The 17,962-nt window shown below is 41.6% G+C and overlaps 4 protein-coding genes across 5 annotated transcripts in view; 2 read left to right on the top strand and 2 right to left on the bottom strand.

Annotated features, from left to right (window-relative positions):
- LOC108102539 (bone morphogenetic protein receptor type-1B) overlaps nucleotides 1–5,243 on the bottom strand; it is a 63,002-nt gene extending 57,759 nt beyond the window's left edge. Inside the window, exon 1 of the mRNA XM_017207595.2 lies at nucleotides 5,140–5,243. Within this exon, the coding sequence (XP_017063084.2) occupies nucleotides 5,140–5,233 (94 nt within the window). The 5' untranslated portion in view covers nucleotides 5,234–5,243. The remainder of the gene's footprint in view (nucleotides 1–5,139) is intronic.
- On the top strand, nucleotides 157–4,137 carry LOC108102540 (probable cytochrome P450 4ac2). The gene is given in 8 exon segments (XM_041818419.1): nucleotides 157–390; nucleotides 445–648; nucleotides 707–788; nucleotides 861–922; nucleotides 1,150–2,088; nucleotides 2,569–2,772; nucleotides 3,129–3,562; nucleotides 3,564–4,137. Coding segments are annotated over 8 exon segments (2,640 nt in total). The 5' UTR covers nucleotides 157–185; the 3' UTR covers nucleotides 4,074–4,137.
- A 334-nt stretch (nucleotides 5,244–5,577) lies between the features above and the next one.
- LOC108102632 (blastoderm-specific protein 25D) lies at nucleotides 5,578–12,460 on the bottom strand. 2 transcript variants are annotated; one of them, XM_017207751.2, is made up of 8 exons: nucleotides 12,119–12,460; nucleotides 11,021–11,262; nucleotides 10,539–10,770; nucleotides 10,288–10,371; nucleotides 8,010–9,762; nucleotides 7,104–7,518; nucleotides 6,929–7,040; nucleotides 5,578–6,869 (listed from the first exon to the last, which is right to left on the bottom strand). In XM_017207751.2, the coding sequence occupies exons 1-8, from the start codon at nucleotides 12,372–12,374 to the stop codon at nucleotides 6,619–6,621; spliced, it is 3,345 nt and encodes a 1,114-aa protein (XP_017063240.2). In that variant the 5' UTR covers nucleotides 12,375–12,460; the 3' UTR covers nucleotides 5,578–6,618. The 2 variants fall into 2 exon arrangements, with proteins under 2 accessions (XP_017063240.2, XP_017063238.2); XM_017207749.2 differs by lacking the exon at nucleotides 10,288–10,371.
- An 857-nt stretch (nucleotides 12,461–13,317) lies between these two features.
- On the top strand, nucleotides 13,318–17,711 carry LOC108102662 (protein kinase 4). The gene is made up of 4 exons (XM_017207801.2): nucleotides 13,318–13,340; nucleotides 13,401–14,546; nucleotides 14,604–16,277; nucleotides 16,341–17,711. The coding sequence occupies exons 2-4, from the start codon at nucleotides 13,626–13,628 to the stop codon at nucleotides 17,064–17,066; spliced, it is 3,321 nt and encodes a 1,106-aa protein (XP_017063290.2). The 5' UTR covers nucleotides 13,318–13,340; nucleotides 13,401–13,625; the 3' UTR covers nucleotides 17,067–17,711.
- Nucleotides 17,712–17,962: the final 251 nt, after the last annotated feature.

Consider the following 17,962-nt stretch of genomic DNA (forward strand, 5'->3'; position numbering starts at 1 on the left):
CTATATACCCACCCACCTTTTGCCGGCTGTGTGTGGGAACATGTTTTATACTAAGTAATAAATATTGATTTGACAATAGACGTTCGTTCCGATCGGTAACTTCTAATCGGCATCTATCATTTATAGATCAGAGCTTAATCTGAGAGGTCTGAAAACCGCGGATCGGAAAATTTTTTAAGGCTGAAATGATTGTGGAAGTCCTGATTACAGTTTCCTTTGTGATTATCATTTTTCACAAATTGTGGACGAAAGTGAATGAAAATTATTATGTCTTAAGTCTCTGCAAGCGACTTCGAACAGTAGATGGAAGTCCATTGGAAAGCAAAATTTACGTAACGCCGACAAAAACGCGATTTGGAAACAACTTTGATTTGGTGAACTTTACACCGGGTGAGTAGAATCTCAAATCTAAACTATACCCTTATGTTGTTAAATATTCCTTAGAAAGTATCTTTAACTTCGTAAGAAATACATCCGCTGAGGCCAAAGGTCGAAACTATCTGTGGTACTTCTTCCATGCGCCTATGTATAATGTGGTCAGGGCCGAGGACGCCGAGGAGATCTTTCAAAGTCCCAAGCTGATCACGAAAAATATGATCTACAACCTTCTGAAACCCTTTTTGGGGGAAGGTTTGCTAACAAGCTCAGGTACATTAAGCTTTTTAATTACTTAATATTTTTTAAAGATTTTTAAAACTAAATATAGATCAGAAATGGCATGCCAGACGAAAAGCCTTGACTCCTGCCTTCCACTTTAATGTTTTACAATCTTTTCTGGTCATATTCAAGTGAGTTTTCTATCAAAGAAAGCACTTTAAGGTCTTGATAATTCTACATTTCCAGGGAGTCTTTCACCAAAGTGTCGGTAAGGAATTGGATCTTAATCAGGTCATTCCCCAATTCACTTTAAACAATATTTGTGGTAAGTTTAATCAAACAAAACCCTTTGTAATTATAAGCATTGAGAAAATCATTAGCAGGGAGTTTAGTCATAATTTACCCATTTCTCATCTCAAATTAAATAAATTCACAATATTTGAAAGTATAATGCTCATTCGTGTATAATAACCATTATTTACTGGGTGGTTTATATAATTATCTAAAGAATTCATTCTCCGCTTTGATAAATGTATAAACTAACTGATTTAATTGCAGAAACCGCACTCGGCGTGAAGCTAGATAATATGACGGAGGGTATACGATATCGAAGGTCGATTCATGCCATAGAAGAGGTTATGCAGCAGCGATTATCCAATCCTTTCTTCTACAACATAGTTTATTTCTTTATATTTGGGGATTACCGAAAGCAGGTGGATAACTTAAAAATAGCTCATGATTTCTCAAGCAACATCATTGAAAAAAGGAGAAGTCTCTTTAAGAGCAAACAGCTTGGCCAAATGGATGAGTTTGGCCAGAAGCAGCGATATGCCATGTTGGATACTCTCCTAGCAGCCGAAGCCGAAGGTCAAATTGATCATCAGGGAATCTGCGATGAGGTCAACACTTTCATGTTCGAAGGATATGATACCACTTCAACCTGTTTAATCTTCACCCTGCTCATGCTGGCCCTGCATGAGGATGTGCAAAACAGATGTTACGAAGAGTTGGAACATCTACCGGAGGATAGCAATGAGATCAGTTTGTTCCAGTTTAACGAACTCTTCTATTTGGAGTGTGTCATTAAGGAATCTCTGCGCATGTTTCCCTCAGTGCCGTCTATTGGACGAAAGTGCGTGGAGGAGGGTGTTGTTAATGGTTTAATCATGCCCAAGGATACTCAAATCAACATTCACTTATATGATATCATGAGAGATCCCCGGCACTTTCCTAGTCCACATGTCTATAATCCAGATCGATTCTTGCCAGAAAATACTGTTAACCGACTTCCTTTTGCCTTTGTTCCCTTCAGTGCAGGACAAAGGAACTGCATAGGTCAGAAGTTCGCTATTCTCGAGATAAAAGTTCTTCTGGCGGCGGTGATTAAGAAGTTTAAGTTAATACCCATTACTTATCTTAATGACCTTACTTTTGAAAATGGAATGGTATTGCGCACTAAGCAGAATGTAAAAGTTAAATTGGTGTCTAGGAGGAAGGACTAAATTATTCTTCTTACTATAAAAAGCAACACCGTTTAATCAGTTGATTTTTACTTTTTTTATTATTATTTTAATACAACCTTAAACTAGAAATAAAAGAACCATAAAACATTTCGATAACAAAAAGCTATTTTTATTGGCCTTTTTCTTCAGATAGGTAATGCCAGAGCTCAGTGCGCTTTGAAATTTGCAGTAGTACGGATCGCCGAAAAGCTCAAAATGTTGTTCCCTCTATTGGGAACTATTACTTTTATTCGTCGCCTCTTTGGCTTCTACTAAATCAACTTAATAAAACTTACTTTCTCCTTTCACTATCTAAACGTGTGCGAACGAAGGATGGCAGTCCTTTGGAGAGCAAAGTTTTTGTAATTCCAGGAAAAACTCGATTCGGCAACAACTTCGATCTTCTTAACCTAACGTCAGGTGAGTAATACTTCTTATCTAAACAACTATTAATTAACTATTATTGCAGAAACTATTTTTAACTTTATACGAGAATCAACCGCCAAAGCCAAAGGTCAGAACTATCTTTGGTACTTTCTTTTTGCCCCGGAATATAATATAGTTCGTGCCGAAGATGCTGAGGAAATATTTCAGAGCACCAAAATAACAACCAAGAATATGGCTTATAATTTGATAAAGCCATTTCTGGGCAATGGCCTACTGATTAGCACAGGTCAGTGAACTAAAGTTAGAGATTATACAAAAAGTTTGCTAATACAAATCTTTTTTAGACCAAAAATGGCACTCCCGAAGGAAAACTTTGACCCCAGCTTTTCATTTCAATGTTCTGCAGTCTTTTCTCTCTATCTTTAAGTGGGTTTCATTAATTAATTTATACATTGTTTATACTTCATTGAGTAAATTTCAGAGAAGAGAGCAAAAAGATCATCAAAGTTCTGGACAAAAATGCAGGCCTCGAATTAGAAGTCAACCAGATTATTCCACAATTCACTCTGAATATTATATGCGGTAAGTTGGAGTCTAGGTTAAACGCCAAATTCTAAACTCTATTTTCAATTACTTTTGAAGAAACCGCTTTGGGTGTTAAACTTGACGACTTGTCAGAGGGAAACGAATACAGAAAGGCTATCCATGAGTTTGAAGAAGTTTTCAATCAGCGTGTCTGCAATCCTCTGTTGTATTACAACTGGTTCTTCTTTCTTTTCGGAGATTATCGCAAACATTCCAAGATACTTCGGATAATTCACGACTTCTCAAGTAGCGTTATCCAACGGAAGAGGCAGCAGTTTCAGCAGGAGCCACTTGGGGAAGTGGATGAATTTGGCAAGAAGCAGCGATATGCCATGTTGGATACTCTCCTATCAGCCGAAGCAAAAGGTCAGATCGATCATCAGGGAATCTGCGATGAGGTCAACACTTTCATGTTCGCTGGTTACGATACCACATCAACCTGTCTTGCCTTTACTCTGCTCATGTTGGCCCTGAACGAGGATATCCAAAAATCGGTGCTACGAGGAGATTCAAACCCTTCCCGAGGATGGTGATGATATCAGTGTGTTCCAGTACAACGAACTAGTATACTTGGAATGTGTGATCAAGGAAACGCTAAGGATGTTTCCTTCGGCGCCGCTTATTGGACGAACGTGTGTCGAGGAGAGTGTTGTGAATGGTTTGGTCTTGCCCAAGGATACCCAGATCAGCATACACATTTATGACATTATGAGGGATCCCCGTCATTTCCCGAAACCAAATCAGTTCCAACCAGAAAGATTCTTGCCAGAGAACACTGTTAACCGACATCCCTTCGCCTTTGTTCCCTTCAGTGCAGGTCAAAGGAACTGTATTGGTCAGAAGTTCGCCATCTTAGAGATGAAGGTATTATTGACATCGGTCATCAGGAACTTTAAGTTATTGCCCGCCACTAAGTTGGAAGATCTTACTTTTGAGAGTGGAATCGTTCTACGCACGACGCAGAATATTAAAGTGAAATTTCAGAAAAGGGTAAGGGAATGATCTATTAAGTTAATAACAGTTGCTATTCTACCAAATAAGGTACAATAAAATATACACCGCTGTACTCTAAGCATTTACTGAACAGCCTACAAATATGCTGCAATTTTGTAAAAAAAAATGTCTGGTGTTTAACAGAAACTGTTATGAATAGTTTATGTAAAATATAAGTAACAGGCAAACACAATTTTAATCATTTCATTCACAGCTTATTTTTTTAATAAATGTATGTTCTTATTCTTACATTATTTTTTATTAGATGGCAATATTTTTCTTTTAATTGAATTGTTAAGACCTCACAAAAACACAAATTTATGGAATTAATAAAGTTACTGCCTATTATTTATAAACCATAACTAATCACAGAACTCCGCTGTTAACAGACTGCAATACAAACTAAACTTCCATCGCTGTTATCGAACATGTTTTTACCATAAACAATGTAATTATCAATAATTATTTATAGAACCAATTCAAAATGAAGTGCACTTGCAGAAATACTTGCTTCCATATATTTCCAATTGGATTAAATAACTTTAATACCCCAATTAGAAAAGAACAAAATAGCCTGTTGCTGAAGGGAAGTATTGGGAATCAAAGAACTACAAACCTCCCTAGAACTTGATCTAAACAAAAATATATAAACAATGTTTTGCCACATGTGTATTTCAGTTATTTAAACAAACAAACTTTGGTATTCTTGGTAAAATATGTTTTAAACAATAGAAGGTAGAGAAAATGTCCTTAACATTCTTGCGAACATAAATACTGCTGGTACTACTCAATTAATGATTTTTCCTAAGTCGATGGTAGGGTGGCAATTAGTGCTCGTTATTATAAAATAGTTTCGGTAACAAATGCTTAATTTAATTATATATTTCCATTTTGCGCATCGAATAACAAAACAAACCGCACACTCACACACTCCCGCAATCACATGCACTGCCAGTGCACTAAACACACACACACTGTCGTAGACGCGAGCATCATGGAAAACAATTTGTCTTTAAGATATTATTGATTTTCAGTTTGATTTCTTTCATGTTGTTTTAGTGAAACATCCACTCACCAGTTGTTAAATGCACAAATATCATATTTACACCGAAAACTAACAAAAAACAAAACATTTTATTCCAATTCGCGTTAACAGCACAAATAAACATTAACAGCGCGTGCCCGTTAGAGCTGGAAGAAGCATCGATGGGATATCGATATATCTTTTAAATCAACATCGATATTTTAATTAATAGAATTAATGATTCAATTAAATTCAAAATTAAATTAAATCGTAATTCGATTTTGACCGTAATAAAATGACTTTCTATTTATATGCTATCATAATTTGGAATTTGGTAACAAATTTCTTCATTTTAAAGTAACAAATTTTATGAAGATAATTAGAAAATAATCAGTTAATCAGAAAATTCCTCGATTATTTATTTCTCACCCAAAAATGTATAAAAAAGGTTCCCATTTCTAAATAAAATAAAATAAAACATTTTCAATGATATTTTGCTTTTTTAAATAATTGTATATTTGGTTTTTTTTTGTATTTAATTTTATATACTTTTAAAAAGTAATTCTATTTTGATCGAAAGTATTGATTGAAGCACTGATCACCACACAATAAAGTGAATCGAGTGGTAATAAACTAATACGAGGTTTTATCTTTACATATAAATCGAGTGAGTTATTGGGACGAATAAAGTTTTAACAAAAAGATGCGTTCGCAAAAGCAATATTAAAGAGTATTGGCTAACTTAAATCGCAATTTAAATACATAGATTAGTGTGTATGGTTACAGCTTTACAGGTCTTTTGTCGTTACATATAACATATATTAATATCATAGATCATCATTTTTTACGTTCATTTTCGTTATCTTTTTCTCTACCAATAAAATTAACAACAATTCCGATGCATTTGATTTTGGGCACGTGATAAACATTGATAAACGTGCTCGCCTACTCAGACGCATAACAAATTTAAAATACTGTTTTTCTTCTAATATAATTAATATACGATAACTATTTCAGTAGTCAATTAGTAAGGTCAACATTGCAGTGAGAGACATGAACGAACATTGTATGTATATGTATATGTGGAAAATTCTGGTCATACAATATGTTCTACTCGAATGAACTGCTCTTAGTTTTGTGTAAATAGTTTTCTTCTTTCATATAAGTTTTTAGTCGATTACTAGATGTGTTACAAATTGGTACACTAGTGTGGATTGTTCCTCATTTGCGCGTGGGTGAGTTTAAGTTGAATTCGTGTCAACATTAGGCTCAAAGTCACTTTAGTTATTGCAGCGGTGCTCGCGTGCCGAACAACATTTATGCACATTCATTCACAAAAAACGCAACGACGATTATGCAAACTTAATCTACCGAGTTGATGTTTCATATCTTCTAAAACTTTCATAACGATATATATATGTATATATAGGTGCATGTTCGATGTCTGTTGATGCTGAGCACCTCTCCTCAGGTTGTCTTTCTCTTCTTTTCTTTAAACTATAAACTATATCCGTTTGCCGTTTAAGCAAACTAAGGCATGCCAGGCAGTCCGCCGCCCACAAGACGCTGATGTTGCTGCTGCTGGTGGATGAGATTCACCCTAGCCCGCTGCTGCTCCAACCGCTGAACTGTGGCCGTCAGATGTGAGTTCTCCACATAGAGATCTTTGACCAGGATGTCGGCATTCTGCAGACGCTGTGTCTGATCTGCCATAATAACACCCTGGGCTTCGATTCGGCTATGCAGTTCATTGAGCTCCACTTGATGCTGCCGCCAGGATTCTAAAGGATATATTGCATTATAAGGTGTCATTCTTATGCAAGTCATAAGATATACTCACGCTGCATCAGGGACTCGGTGTATTGCTGCTGCTGCTTAATGACATTCTGCAGATGGCGATTCCGCAGCTCCAATTGGTTCAGTCGCTGCTGAAGCGTTGGATGCGTAGTTCGCTAAATCGTAAAAACAAAAATTAGTTAAGATATATTCCTTGTCAAAGTTAACAATTAGCTCACCGCATAGGCCTTCTCAAGAACAGGTCTCGCCTCTTGCAACTGCTGCAGTTCCATAACCAAACCATCTCGTTGCAAACTCAAGTCCTTGATCTGCTCCTTAAGGGACAGTTCGAAGAACTTTAAACGCTTCAGTTCCTCCTTCAATGCCGACGGACTGCTGCACTTTTCGTGGCTAAGGCAAGATGTTTTACTGGTAGATTCGAAGCTCTTATTGGATGCCGTCGACGACGTTTCACAATCGCCGATCTCTCCCTCGGATGGTGCCTGCTGAGGACTCTGTGCCCGCTTAGGTTTGCTAATAGGAGCTGGACCGGTGTTAGCGGCTGAGGCACTGTTTGTGGGCGAAGGACCCGAAGGAGAGGTCTCGAAGGGTGTGGTGCTGAAGATGGATGTCTCCGAAGTGGTAAGGTTATTGCTGTTTGGACAAAGCAATTTGGGAATTTATGGAATCATCAGGAAGGAAAGGCTTTTGAAATCAATTTCCTTTAATAGGAACTTTGAAATAATATTTTGTTTTTAAAAAATAAACCAAAGAACATTTTTAGTAAACCAATTTATGGAAACTTAAATAATGAAACGATGAAGAACATTTCTAGTAAGCCAATAAAAAGGTGTTACAAATTTCCAACTCTAAAACCCAAAAATTTTGATGTTCTTTATTTAAATGATAAATAAATGACCTTTCCTTTTTTATGAATTGCTTTATGATTATAAATTATATTTATTGAACAAGCACAGATACATACACTTAGAAACTAGATTAGCTTAGATTAGACAAGGTTAAAGGTGAGGGACGAGGGCAAAGACATATATATACAAGACATAAAACAGTGCAGGTTAGGAGGGACACACACAGGAATGCAGACACCATATGGACAGACACACACAGATGCTTCTCATACTCACCGGCTGGCTGTCTTGTGCGATGGTGAGCCTCCCAGGAGTTCAATAGCACTGGCGGTGGCTTCATCTCTAGTGTCAGCAAGGGATTTCGATGGCTCCTGGATGGTGCTCTGTAGCCAGAGGTAGCTGATGGGTGAGCTAGCAGGACTCTTTCCAGCCTCGGCACTCATTTGAGCCACCGATTCCGTAGTGAGTTCACAGGCACCAGTGAGGATCTCCACACTCTCACCCAATCTCAGTCGCAGGTCCTCGATCTCTGATTGCAGCGAATCAATTTCCTGAGCCTTCTCCTCGAGCATTTGAATAGAACTCGTTCGGAGTTGGGCTGCCTCTTCCTCCAGAGCAACGTACTGCTGCTCCAGCATATCACGCTCATCGATGGGCGACAGACGACCATCCTTGCTGAACTGCTCCTCGTACTCGCGCACCTTCTCCATCAGCTCGGTGAATTTCTTATCACTCTCGTGCTGCTCATCCTCATAGATCTGCCGCTCCTTCTCAAACATCTGCCGCTCTTCGCTGAGTTTGGATTGCCAGTAATCCTCGCAATCCTCATAGGCTCGCTGCATTTGCTCAAGACTGGATTCCAGTTCTTTGGATCTGCTTTCCGGAGTAAGAGATCTGCCTTCCTTGGCGGCCTTGAGTTCCTTCTCCAATTCAGCCACTCGTTGCCTGAGGCTGGTTAGTTCCTCATCTTGGCTTTGACTTCTTTGGAGCTCGGAGTTCAGGGCCAACCAATCTCCACTATTGCTGGCATCACTCTGCTCGCCCTCAGTGCACTTTCGCTGCTTTCCCAGGCGAGGGCTCTCCTCTGTGAGATGAGTTTTGCTCGGCGAGTCACCACGCCTTTTGATGGCCGTGGAAGCCGCCTCCTGCTCTTCCAGTTTCTCCTGCTTCTTTCCCTTGGTTTTCGAACGGATCAATTCCACATTTAAGCTCTCGATTTCGATGGTCAGTTCATCAGTCTTGTCACGCAGCTGGGCGTTCTCCATTTGCAGGGCAGCCAACTTCTCCATCAGCTGCAGCATTTCCTCTTCCTTATCCTCGCTGTGCCTTCTTGGATGCATTGGACTGTGCTCGGGAGTACCACCAATGCTGCTAGGCCTTTGGGCTAGTTCCTGGTTGAGCTTTATATTCTGCTCGAGGAGCTCTGTAAGTTGGATGTGGGCCTTTTGCTGCTCTGACTCCAACTCGGAGTTCTCTGTGCGCACCAGTTCGAGCTCTGTTTTAAGGCGGATCTCTTCCTGCTCTAGGGATTTCAGCTGAGCTTCCAGTTTTCCCGTCATGCTAGTCCAATGATCGCGATCATTGCTCATCCGCAAGGTAAGTTCCCTCACCATGCTGGCATGTCGTTGTTCCAACTGTTGCACCTGCTTCTTGGAGCTGTCCTCCAGCGAGGCATGCCGCTCATCCACTTCCACAGCCAACAGAGCAACCCTTTGGTTAGCCGCCTTATTATCAGCTCTCAGCTTAAGGTTCTCCTCGTGCTGTTGCCGATAGGCCAGTCGGTAGTTACCCAACTCCGTGGCTTGCAGGGCGGCCAGGGCACGCAACATACTAGACTGCTCCTGATCCCCTTCGAGTCCGCGGAACTCTTCCTCTAAAGCCTTGGTAAGCTGTTGCAGATTAACTTCCTCTTCCTCATCGAATCCAAGGACATGGAGCAGGGTGCGACTATTGGGAATACTAGCCAGTTCCCAGGCTTCGATGATGCACTGAACAGAGAGCGTTTCCAGCTGTTGAGGCGTCACGGTGTCTGCAAATCATGGCAATTAACAATTAGCGTGGGACGAATAAGATTAGCTTTGCTTTTGTATATACACATTTATTACTATATATATATATAGCCCAAGATACCAGGTGTGGAGGATTGGGAGTGGGTGGTGGGTGTGGGTTTTCGATGGTGTAAGCGAAAGCGGCGAAACTTTGCTGTTTATCTTTATCAAATGGCTTTTCGAAATGGGAACAAATAATAATTAACCTAAATATATTGATAGAAGGTTCGTAAAAGGTTTAAAAAATAAGAAGTATAGAAAGGAAAACCTATATGCAACATAAAAACTGTTTTTGTTTATTGTATAATAGCTTTTATATTGATTTAAACTTCACTATCAACAAGTAATAGCTTTACGGGGGTAGGAAATTTAGGATATGTGATTAATACGAGTATATAGAGAACGAATCAAATGTGCGGCTACATAGGGTGCGATTAGATACCGAATGATTTTTGGGGTTGGGTGTATGGAAGGGGTGTTGACAATTTGCTTGAGAGCGAACAAACCTTTGCAACATGACCAACGGCCGCCGTGGTAGCATCTCCGGTGCTCGGACGACGGTGCGGAATTGGTGGTGGCCAGGTGATGGCCTACGGTGTGTACAACCGAACAACAAGTGTTTTTTTTTTACTATTATAATTGTTTCAAACGTAATTTTGGGCATTTTGGGCTAATAACAATATAGGATATGGCAAGGGCAAAGGGTTTGGGTAATCTGGTTGGAATCGGGTTGGGTTAATCGCCATTGAAAACTTACCTAGGGATTCCACGCTGCTGCTGTGCTGGGTCTGGCTTTGGATGGAAAGCTGTTTCAACTTGGCAGCTGCCGTCGGCGATGTCGCCGCTCCCGTGGAGGTGTTGTGCATCTTGGATTGCAGATTCCTACGTGCTGGCAGCGAAGCACATCTCTTCAGCTTGTTTCCGCTGGTGTGGACAGTACGCAGTCGCCGGCTGCCAGGAAGATCACTCTGGGATGAAGAACGCTGGACCTGGGAAGGGAAATGTACAATGGAGAAGCCTTTTAATTATAGTTCAACTTTAGGGAACATCTCAATGAATAACAAATTCTTCTTAGAATTTATTAAATTTCCAGATTCTCCATTACGTATTTAGTCACTTTCTACTTCAACCAACTGGTAACGATTCCGCTTCAAAAAAAATCTGTTTACTAAGCACTTTTGCTTACAAAGCCAAAAGTTGTAGAGCCACTTTGTACGTGACTTCATGACTGCCACTCACCTGAACTCCCAGGTCATCGCAACCGTTGAGACTCCGTTGCTTCTGCTGCTGAAGCTGATCCTCATCCGTATTATCCGAATCTGTGACGGACAACTCGTAGATTCCCTGATGTGGCCTGGAACGGCGTCCGTATTTTTTGGTGCCCACAATTAGTTTCGGCGACACTTCGCGATCGGAAGACTCCGGCGGACTTTCAATATATGTGCTGGCCAGTGGCTCATCTGTGATAACCAACGAACGCTCTGGAAGATTGATGTAGGTTAACAAGGAACTTGAATATTTTAATGGATTTAAGGGGACTACCAAAGCGAGCTGCTAATTTTTCAATAATCGGATCGGCTATTTGGCCGCCTGATTGGCGGTAATACAATCGTGTTCCCATTTCGATTCAAACTAAACTGAGTAACTGAATGGTTAGTCTACTTATACAGGGTAACTGACTACCTGCTGAAAGTTCTTGAAAGGATCAGGTAGGCGGCGGCAGGTCATAAAAAAATTGGCAATTGCATCTAGACTTTTATGACTGCCAGCTGCCGACGTGCTAATCCGCGAACTGATTATGATATTCTTACCCAAAGGTATCCTAATTTTCCTTTAAAAGTTTCCTAGCCAGATAAGGAGATACGTTTGAAGGTAGCTATGTATATATCTATATGTGTATTCTAGATTCTTCTTTAGATTTTGGTGCAGATTACAACACTTTATAACATCTATTAAATTAAAACTTGTAACCAGATTAGTAGCATTCATTTTGAAAGGAATCTATTAACATAAAGGAATAAAAATGCTTCCATTTTTAGGGAAAAGGAATCTCAAGACTACTAAGAAACGAGATCTAAATCAACATCAAATGTAATGGTTTATTAATAAGACAACTTTTCCGATTCAAACACCCTCCCCTAAATCGGATTATTATCTCTAGTATGTGACTAGCAAACACTCTGTAATTATCTCTGATATTGCTTGAAGGGTAATTAAAGCGCAATTACAGATAGCCCGTATGATTTTGTTTTATAGGAACCTGTCGAGTTAGTTTGTATATTAACTTAAGTTAAGGGTATTCCCAGCTTGTGCCGTTCATTCTTAGCGTTATCTTACCCATAAAACCCGATGACGTCGTGCCATCGAATTCGGATCCCAGAAAGTTGAGCAGGGCCTCCTTAAACTGGCCAAAGGAAACGCCCAGCTGTTGACCGCCGCCCAGGCTGGCTATCAATGCGGATCCTTGATCCCGGAGTTCCAGCAAGGAGCATAGTTTTAGCAGCGATTTCTCGTCCAGAAGTCCACATTGCGTCTCGCAGCTGCGGAACATTTGATACAGCTTCTGCTCGTACGGATCGGTGGAAACCTCCATTATCCGTATCCTGGGGGATTCAGTTTGCAGCCGGTGAAATCGATAAGGTGCTCAATTGCGTTTTCTCCTTGTTTTTTTCTGTTTTTTTTGGAATTTCACAAACGCAGTCAGGGGTCGAAAACAAAAAAACTTTATATATATATATGTTGCGTGGGTGGGGGAATTACGCGTGTTTTTTCTGGATAACAAGGCAATTATATGGTTACTAATGCTACTAATCTATGATATGCTCTTGGGAACGAAACATAAACACTCGCGCGTTTGCGGTTTTTTTATTGGGGATTAGGAATAGCGTAATTTCTGGCGAGTTGATAAAAAACAATAATGCAGTAATAGCGAGCACGGCGGCGCACTCTTGTGGCCAACTAGCGAACTTATGATAGAGGCGGCACTATCGAACACTTTTGCGACTATCGGTTGACTAGCATCAGGCGGAAAATAAAAAAATTTAATTTTAAGGGATAAGAACGTTTTTCTCTAGTCCTAAATTTCTTTCATATAAATTACAATATTACAATATTCCAATTGCAAAATTATTTTTAAGTAAATGTCATCATATTGTTGTAAAAATCGCTGGCAGATGTGTTTAACAATAAATATTTTATATTACACAAAAAAATACATTTAAGTATATAAATATTTAAACTGAATAAGTATTAATTTATTTAACAAAATAATTTCATATCTTTATATTTTGTTTAAATAAAGTGTTGTAAAACACCCAAACTGAACTGCTTACCGTCTTCATAAAGCAGTGCGAAGATAACATTAAAGTATCTTACAGAATACACCAATACATTAATGAAACTATTAAATAACAGCATTCCTATTTATTATTTGAACAAAGAAATTTGTCTTTCCAAACAAAAAGTTTTTATCTTTAAATTCACAACAACACGTTTTTATCGATTTACAGCTATCAGGGTTGGTTGAGAGGTTTTGGGAAAAATGCAATTTCACAACTTGGTAACACTGATTTGCAAGCTACAAAAAATAAGGAAAAAATAAAAATATCTTTGATCGCAGCCATCGAGTGGAAAACTCAACTGAATATCATGACCCACCGGTGCCTGCCGACGACGCCGAGGGATTAACTGAGTTGGTGCAGCAAAATCCAGTCCATTCGCTAAGGGTCACTAAACACCCCGAAATCCGAGACTTCCGAGTGGCCCACAGAAACCGCAGATAGTATTGCCTCCATTTGTTTGCATTACGGCACGGCGGGATCAGGGGAATCCCCGTCCGGGTGATATGGCCATGCACTCGTACATGCGCCAGGGATCGGGATCGGGTGCTGGAGCTGGCGCCGTAGCAGCTGGAGCACCTCCGCTGGCCAGTCCTGATGAGGTGCACGGCTTCCTAAAGGACAAGCAGGCGTGGGAGCATGCCATCTCCCTGTACCAGGGTTTGGATCCTCTCGATCATTGGTACAACTATATCTGTTGGTACGAGAACCACGCGCACAGCGATCCTGAGATCAAGTACCGTGAGACCCTCGAACGCTGTCTAACGGTGTACGAGCACAATGACTCCTATCGTCAGGATCCCCGTTTGGTGCAGCTGTGGCTAAAGTACATAGCCATGCAGACTGATCCGTTGCACTTCTACCAGGTACTCTTCCAGAGAGGCACAGGCCGTCAGGTTGCCGCCTTCTACATTGGATGGGCTGCCTACTACGAGTCGCGCGAGGAGTTCAAGGACGCGGAAGCGGTTTTTAACTTGGCCTTCCAGGAGAAGGCTCAATGCACTTCCGAACTGCAGCACGCCCACTCCAAGTTCACCTATGCCAGATCGCTATATCATCAGCGACAACAGCAGCAGATGCAGCAGCAGCAACAACAACAACAACAACATCCCCCGCCCGATGCACTGCAGCAACTCACGAACTATGCACAGCAACAGATGCCGCAGAGCTATCCACAACACCGTCCCCAGCCATATCAGCAGAATGTCTATCAGCAATATCATCCGCAGACGCAGCCACATCAAGTTGCACAGACCCATCAGCCGGCGGCACACCAACATCAGCCGCAAGAACAACAGCTTGCTTATCAGGCGCACTACCAGGAGCAGCCACGCTATGAGCCACATCCTGCAACTCCACCCGCAGCAACAATACCAACAGCCCATGTCCAACAACAACAACAACCGCAATATGCTCCTGCGGCAGAGGTAATAATCGCAACTAAACTTTCGAAACTATTGCGTTAACTTTTCTGTTATTTTTAGCCACATTTTGCACCAGCCCAACAACAACAACTGCCGCCACAACAGCCTACAGCACCGCAGCAACATGCGCAGCAACCCCAGCAGCAGCAACACAATAGCAATGGCAATGTTAATCCGGCGTCTCAACCGAATCCACCCGTAGCAAGCGAAGTGGCTGGTCTGCGTTTGCCGCGCAATTTCTACTCTTACGGACGCAACAATCATGAGACCTGGAAGCCAGCTTTGACGCTCGAGGAACCAGATGATCCTTCGCGGGTTTGCCACTATGCCAAGCAGTTGGTATATCCACCGGGAGCAGGCATCGAGTATAGTCCGGAGGAGATACTAGCCCGTAAGTTCAAGCAGTTGATGGAGCAGAAGGCAAATCCAGCGGAGCCGCCGGAGCAGCAACAGCAAACTCTTTATGATTCCTACGAGTCGCAGACATCCTACTATATGACTGCTGTGGATGGAGCTCTTTACGGGCAGAACAATAGCAGTGGTCAGGAGAATACAGGCGAGGAAGATGAGGATAATGAGGCGGAAGAAGGTGAAGAGGATGAGGAAGCAGGAGGTGATAATGAGGATGATGAGTCTGATGAAGAAGAGGAAGATGAAGAGGAGGAAGAGCCAGGCGAACACTTCACCAATGGAGTGCAATTCACTGCGCAAACGACTTTCGAGCAGGAAAACCGCTCAATTAAAATAAAATTCAGGAAGGAGCCTAGCAGCACCTATAGTGCCTATACCATAGAAAACGTTTACCAACAACAACAGCAACAGCAGAGACATCATGAAATAATCCAGCAGCCACCGCAGGTCATTCATCATCCTCCGCCGGAACCTGCGCCCGCTTCACCGATTCCCATGCAGCGTCAACGCAACGGTGGCCATCACCATTTCCATCCCTATATGCTGGGCCAGACCTCGACACCTAAGAGCGAAGCGAACGGCTACCGCAGGATACGGACCAAAGGCAAACGCAGCAAGTTCCATCCAGAACTCTGCAGCAACAGTAATTCGGCTTCATCGTCGACTGATGTGGCCCCTGCCAGCTCGAGTAGTGTGCCTGCTGGTGCACCTGGAGCCTTCAATGACAATGCAAACTTTTCATTCTCCAGCGCCACCGGTCTGGATAACTCAAATAGTTCACTGGCTTTGGCCGTGGATAGACTTAACTTCCGCGACACATCGCAACAGCATCCGCTCCATCCGGTCAATAAGACCCTCCAAACGCACAACAACAACAATAACACCAGCAACAATAATAATGGCAACAGTACACTGGCCGACTTCTCCACTTTCCAGGAGAACTCGTACTTTGCCACCCAACACGATACGGAAGCTCAGGAGCGTCGCCTTTCGAAGGCTGTGGAAACGATTGCTCGCCATTTGGCCAAGGAAGCCATCGATCCGTTTAACAGCGAACTGTGCCGTGCCTTCCTCGCTAAGTTGGACTTTCCGGGCGATCACGATGCCCATGCGAGCTACAAGATTGTGCAAACGCCACTGCCAAAAATATCCAACACTCGTACGCTGAACGTTCTCGAAGGCGTTACCTTCAACATAGACAAAGAGGTGGGTCGCGGATCCTACGGCTCGGTGTATAAGGCCACCGATTCGCGTACAGGCAATGTGGTGGCCCTGAAGTATCAAAAGCCCCCAAACACCTGGGAGATTTATATATGTGATCAGGTGAGAATTCTTATATTTTTCTAAAAATGTTCTTAAAATTAAAATCCAAATTCCATTTTTTAGGTGCTAAAACGCATCAAGGAGCCGGAGGTGTTGCCCGGACTGATGGACATTTCCACGGCGATTATCGCCCCAAATGCTAGCCTAATAGCCACCGAGTTCTCACCATTTGGATCGCTGCTGGACATCAACAACAAGATACGCCAGGCCACCACCAAAGTGATGCACGAATCGCTGGTGATGCATTTCTCGGCGCAGATCTGCAACATCGTCGACCACCTGCATAAACAGCACATCATCCATGCGGACATTAAGCCGGACAACTTCCTGCTGATGCGTGTCCCCAATTTGGATAGTGCGCTGCCATCGCTGCGGCTGATTGACTTTGGGTGCGCCATCGATATGACTCTGTTTCCGGATGCAGAGCGTACCAAGTTCCGTAAGGTTGTGCAAACGGATGGCTTCACGTGTATCGAGATGCAGGAGGGACGCAGCTGGTCCTACGAAACGGATCTTTTCTGCATTGCAGCCACTGTTCATGTGATGCTCTTCGGTGACTATATGCAGCCGCAGAAGAAAGGCTCCAGCTGGGAGATTCGACAGAAGCTGCCGCGCTACCTCAAAAAACATGTGTGGACCAAGTTCTTTGGCGAACTGCTCAACATGGAAGCAGACAAACTTCCCGCTCTGCAGGAGATGCGTTTAATCTTCGAGGAGGAGGCTTACCGTATGGACTCCGAGTTGCAGAAGCAGATACGTGCTTTGTCCAACATTCTTCATCGACGATAACCAACCTATTCCTATTGCTTTTTATGAAATCTTTTTTACAATTCTGTTGACCAAGTCACTCAATACTTTGTTTGAGCTTTCAATCTAGCATCATTTCCACTTCTTAGAGAAAATGAAATGAAAATTTCATACAGCTTGGTTAAGTTCATTTGCCCCATTCGGCCACAAAAAAAACGTTTAAATTTAGTTTAGTTATCTGACAAACGGACATTTCTTTTCGCTTAACTTAAATATTTAATCTTTCTATCTACTCTATTTATTGTTTCGATGCCAAAAAGAAAAACTGAGAAAAACAGGAAAGCGGATGAAAAACAAGAGCATAAAGTACGCTATGAAATTCAAAATCTTTGTAAATATTAGGCACAGACTCGATCAAAACTAAAATTTGCGAAATGAGTTTGTGAAAAAAAAACTAAAACAAAAATTAAATTTAAAAACCCTGGATTTAAAATGTAATTTTTTTATGTACAGCACAGGACAAACAGTAAATATTGAAGGCAATGTAAAAATGAAACGTACATATGTTTAAGATTGAAGCTTGCTGTACTATTAAGTAATATATAAAGATCTTTAAAGGATAGAAAATAAATTGACGAAATGTTAACGCAAAAAAACAAATAACAAAAAACTATAAAAATCGAATTGGAGAAAAAGGAAAGCAGCGGTGGTAACCCAGTTTCATAAATCAAATGCCAAACGTATAATGTGTGTTGCAGGCAATTGTCAATTAAGTTGGGGGCATGCAACAAGTAACAGCAGCGGCAGTGGCAGAGGCAGAGGCAGCATCAACAACAATGGTGCGCTTGACCCACTTTTCCTTTTTGCCAGTCAACCAAACGGCAAACAATTTCCACCAAGCGACTGGAAAAAGTTGCAACTTTTCATGCAACATACAC

Source organism: Drosophila eugracilis, unplaced genomic scaffold, assembly GCF_018153835.1.
Source record: "Drosophila eugracilis isolate 14026-0451.02 unplaced genomic scaffold, ASM1815383v1 contig_1197, whole genome shotgun sequence".
NCBI classification, from domain to species: Eukaryota; Metazoa; Arthropoda; class Insecta; order Diptera; family Drosophilidae; genus Drosophila; species Drosophila eugracilis.

Bases quoted from the DNA above. Each gene is read 5' to 3' on its own strand.
- LOC108102632 (XM_017207751.2), bottom strand. From the start codon at position 12,374: ATGGAGGTTTCCACCGATCCGTACGAGCAGAAGCTGTATCAAATGTTC. The intron at 10,372-10,538 runs GTAAGTTTTCAA...TACACACCGTAG, and splicing joins CAGCAGCGTGGAATCCCTAG to GCCATCACCTGGCCACCACC. The intron at 6,870-6,928 runs GTGAGTATATCT...TATATCCTTTAG, and splicing joins CACCGAGTCCCTGATGCAGC to AATCCTGGCGGCAGCATCAA.
- LOC108102662 (XM_017207801.2), top strand. From the start codon at position 13,626: ATGGCCATGCACTCGTACATGCGCCAGGGATCGGGATCGGGTGCTGGA. The intron at 14,547-14,603 runs GTAATAATCGCA...TGTTATTTTTAG, and splicing joins AATATGCTCCTGCGGCAGAG to CCACATTTTGCACCAGCCCA. The intron at 16,278-16,340 runs GTGAGAATTCTT...TCCATTTTTTAG, and splicing joins AGATTTATATATGTGATCAG to GTGCTAAAACGCATCAAGGA.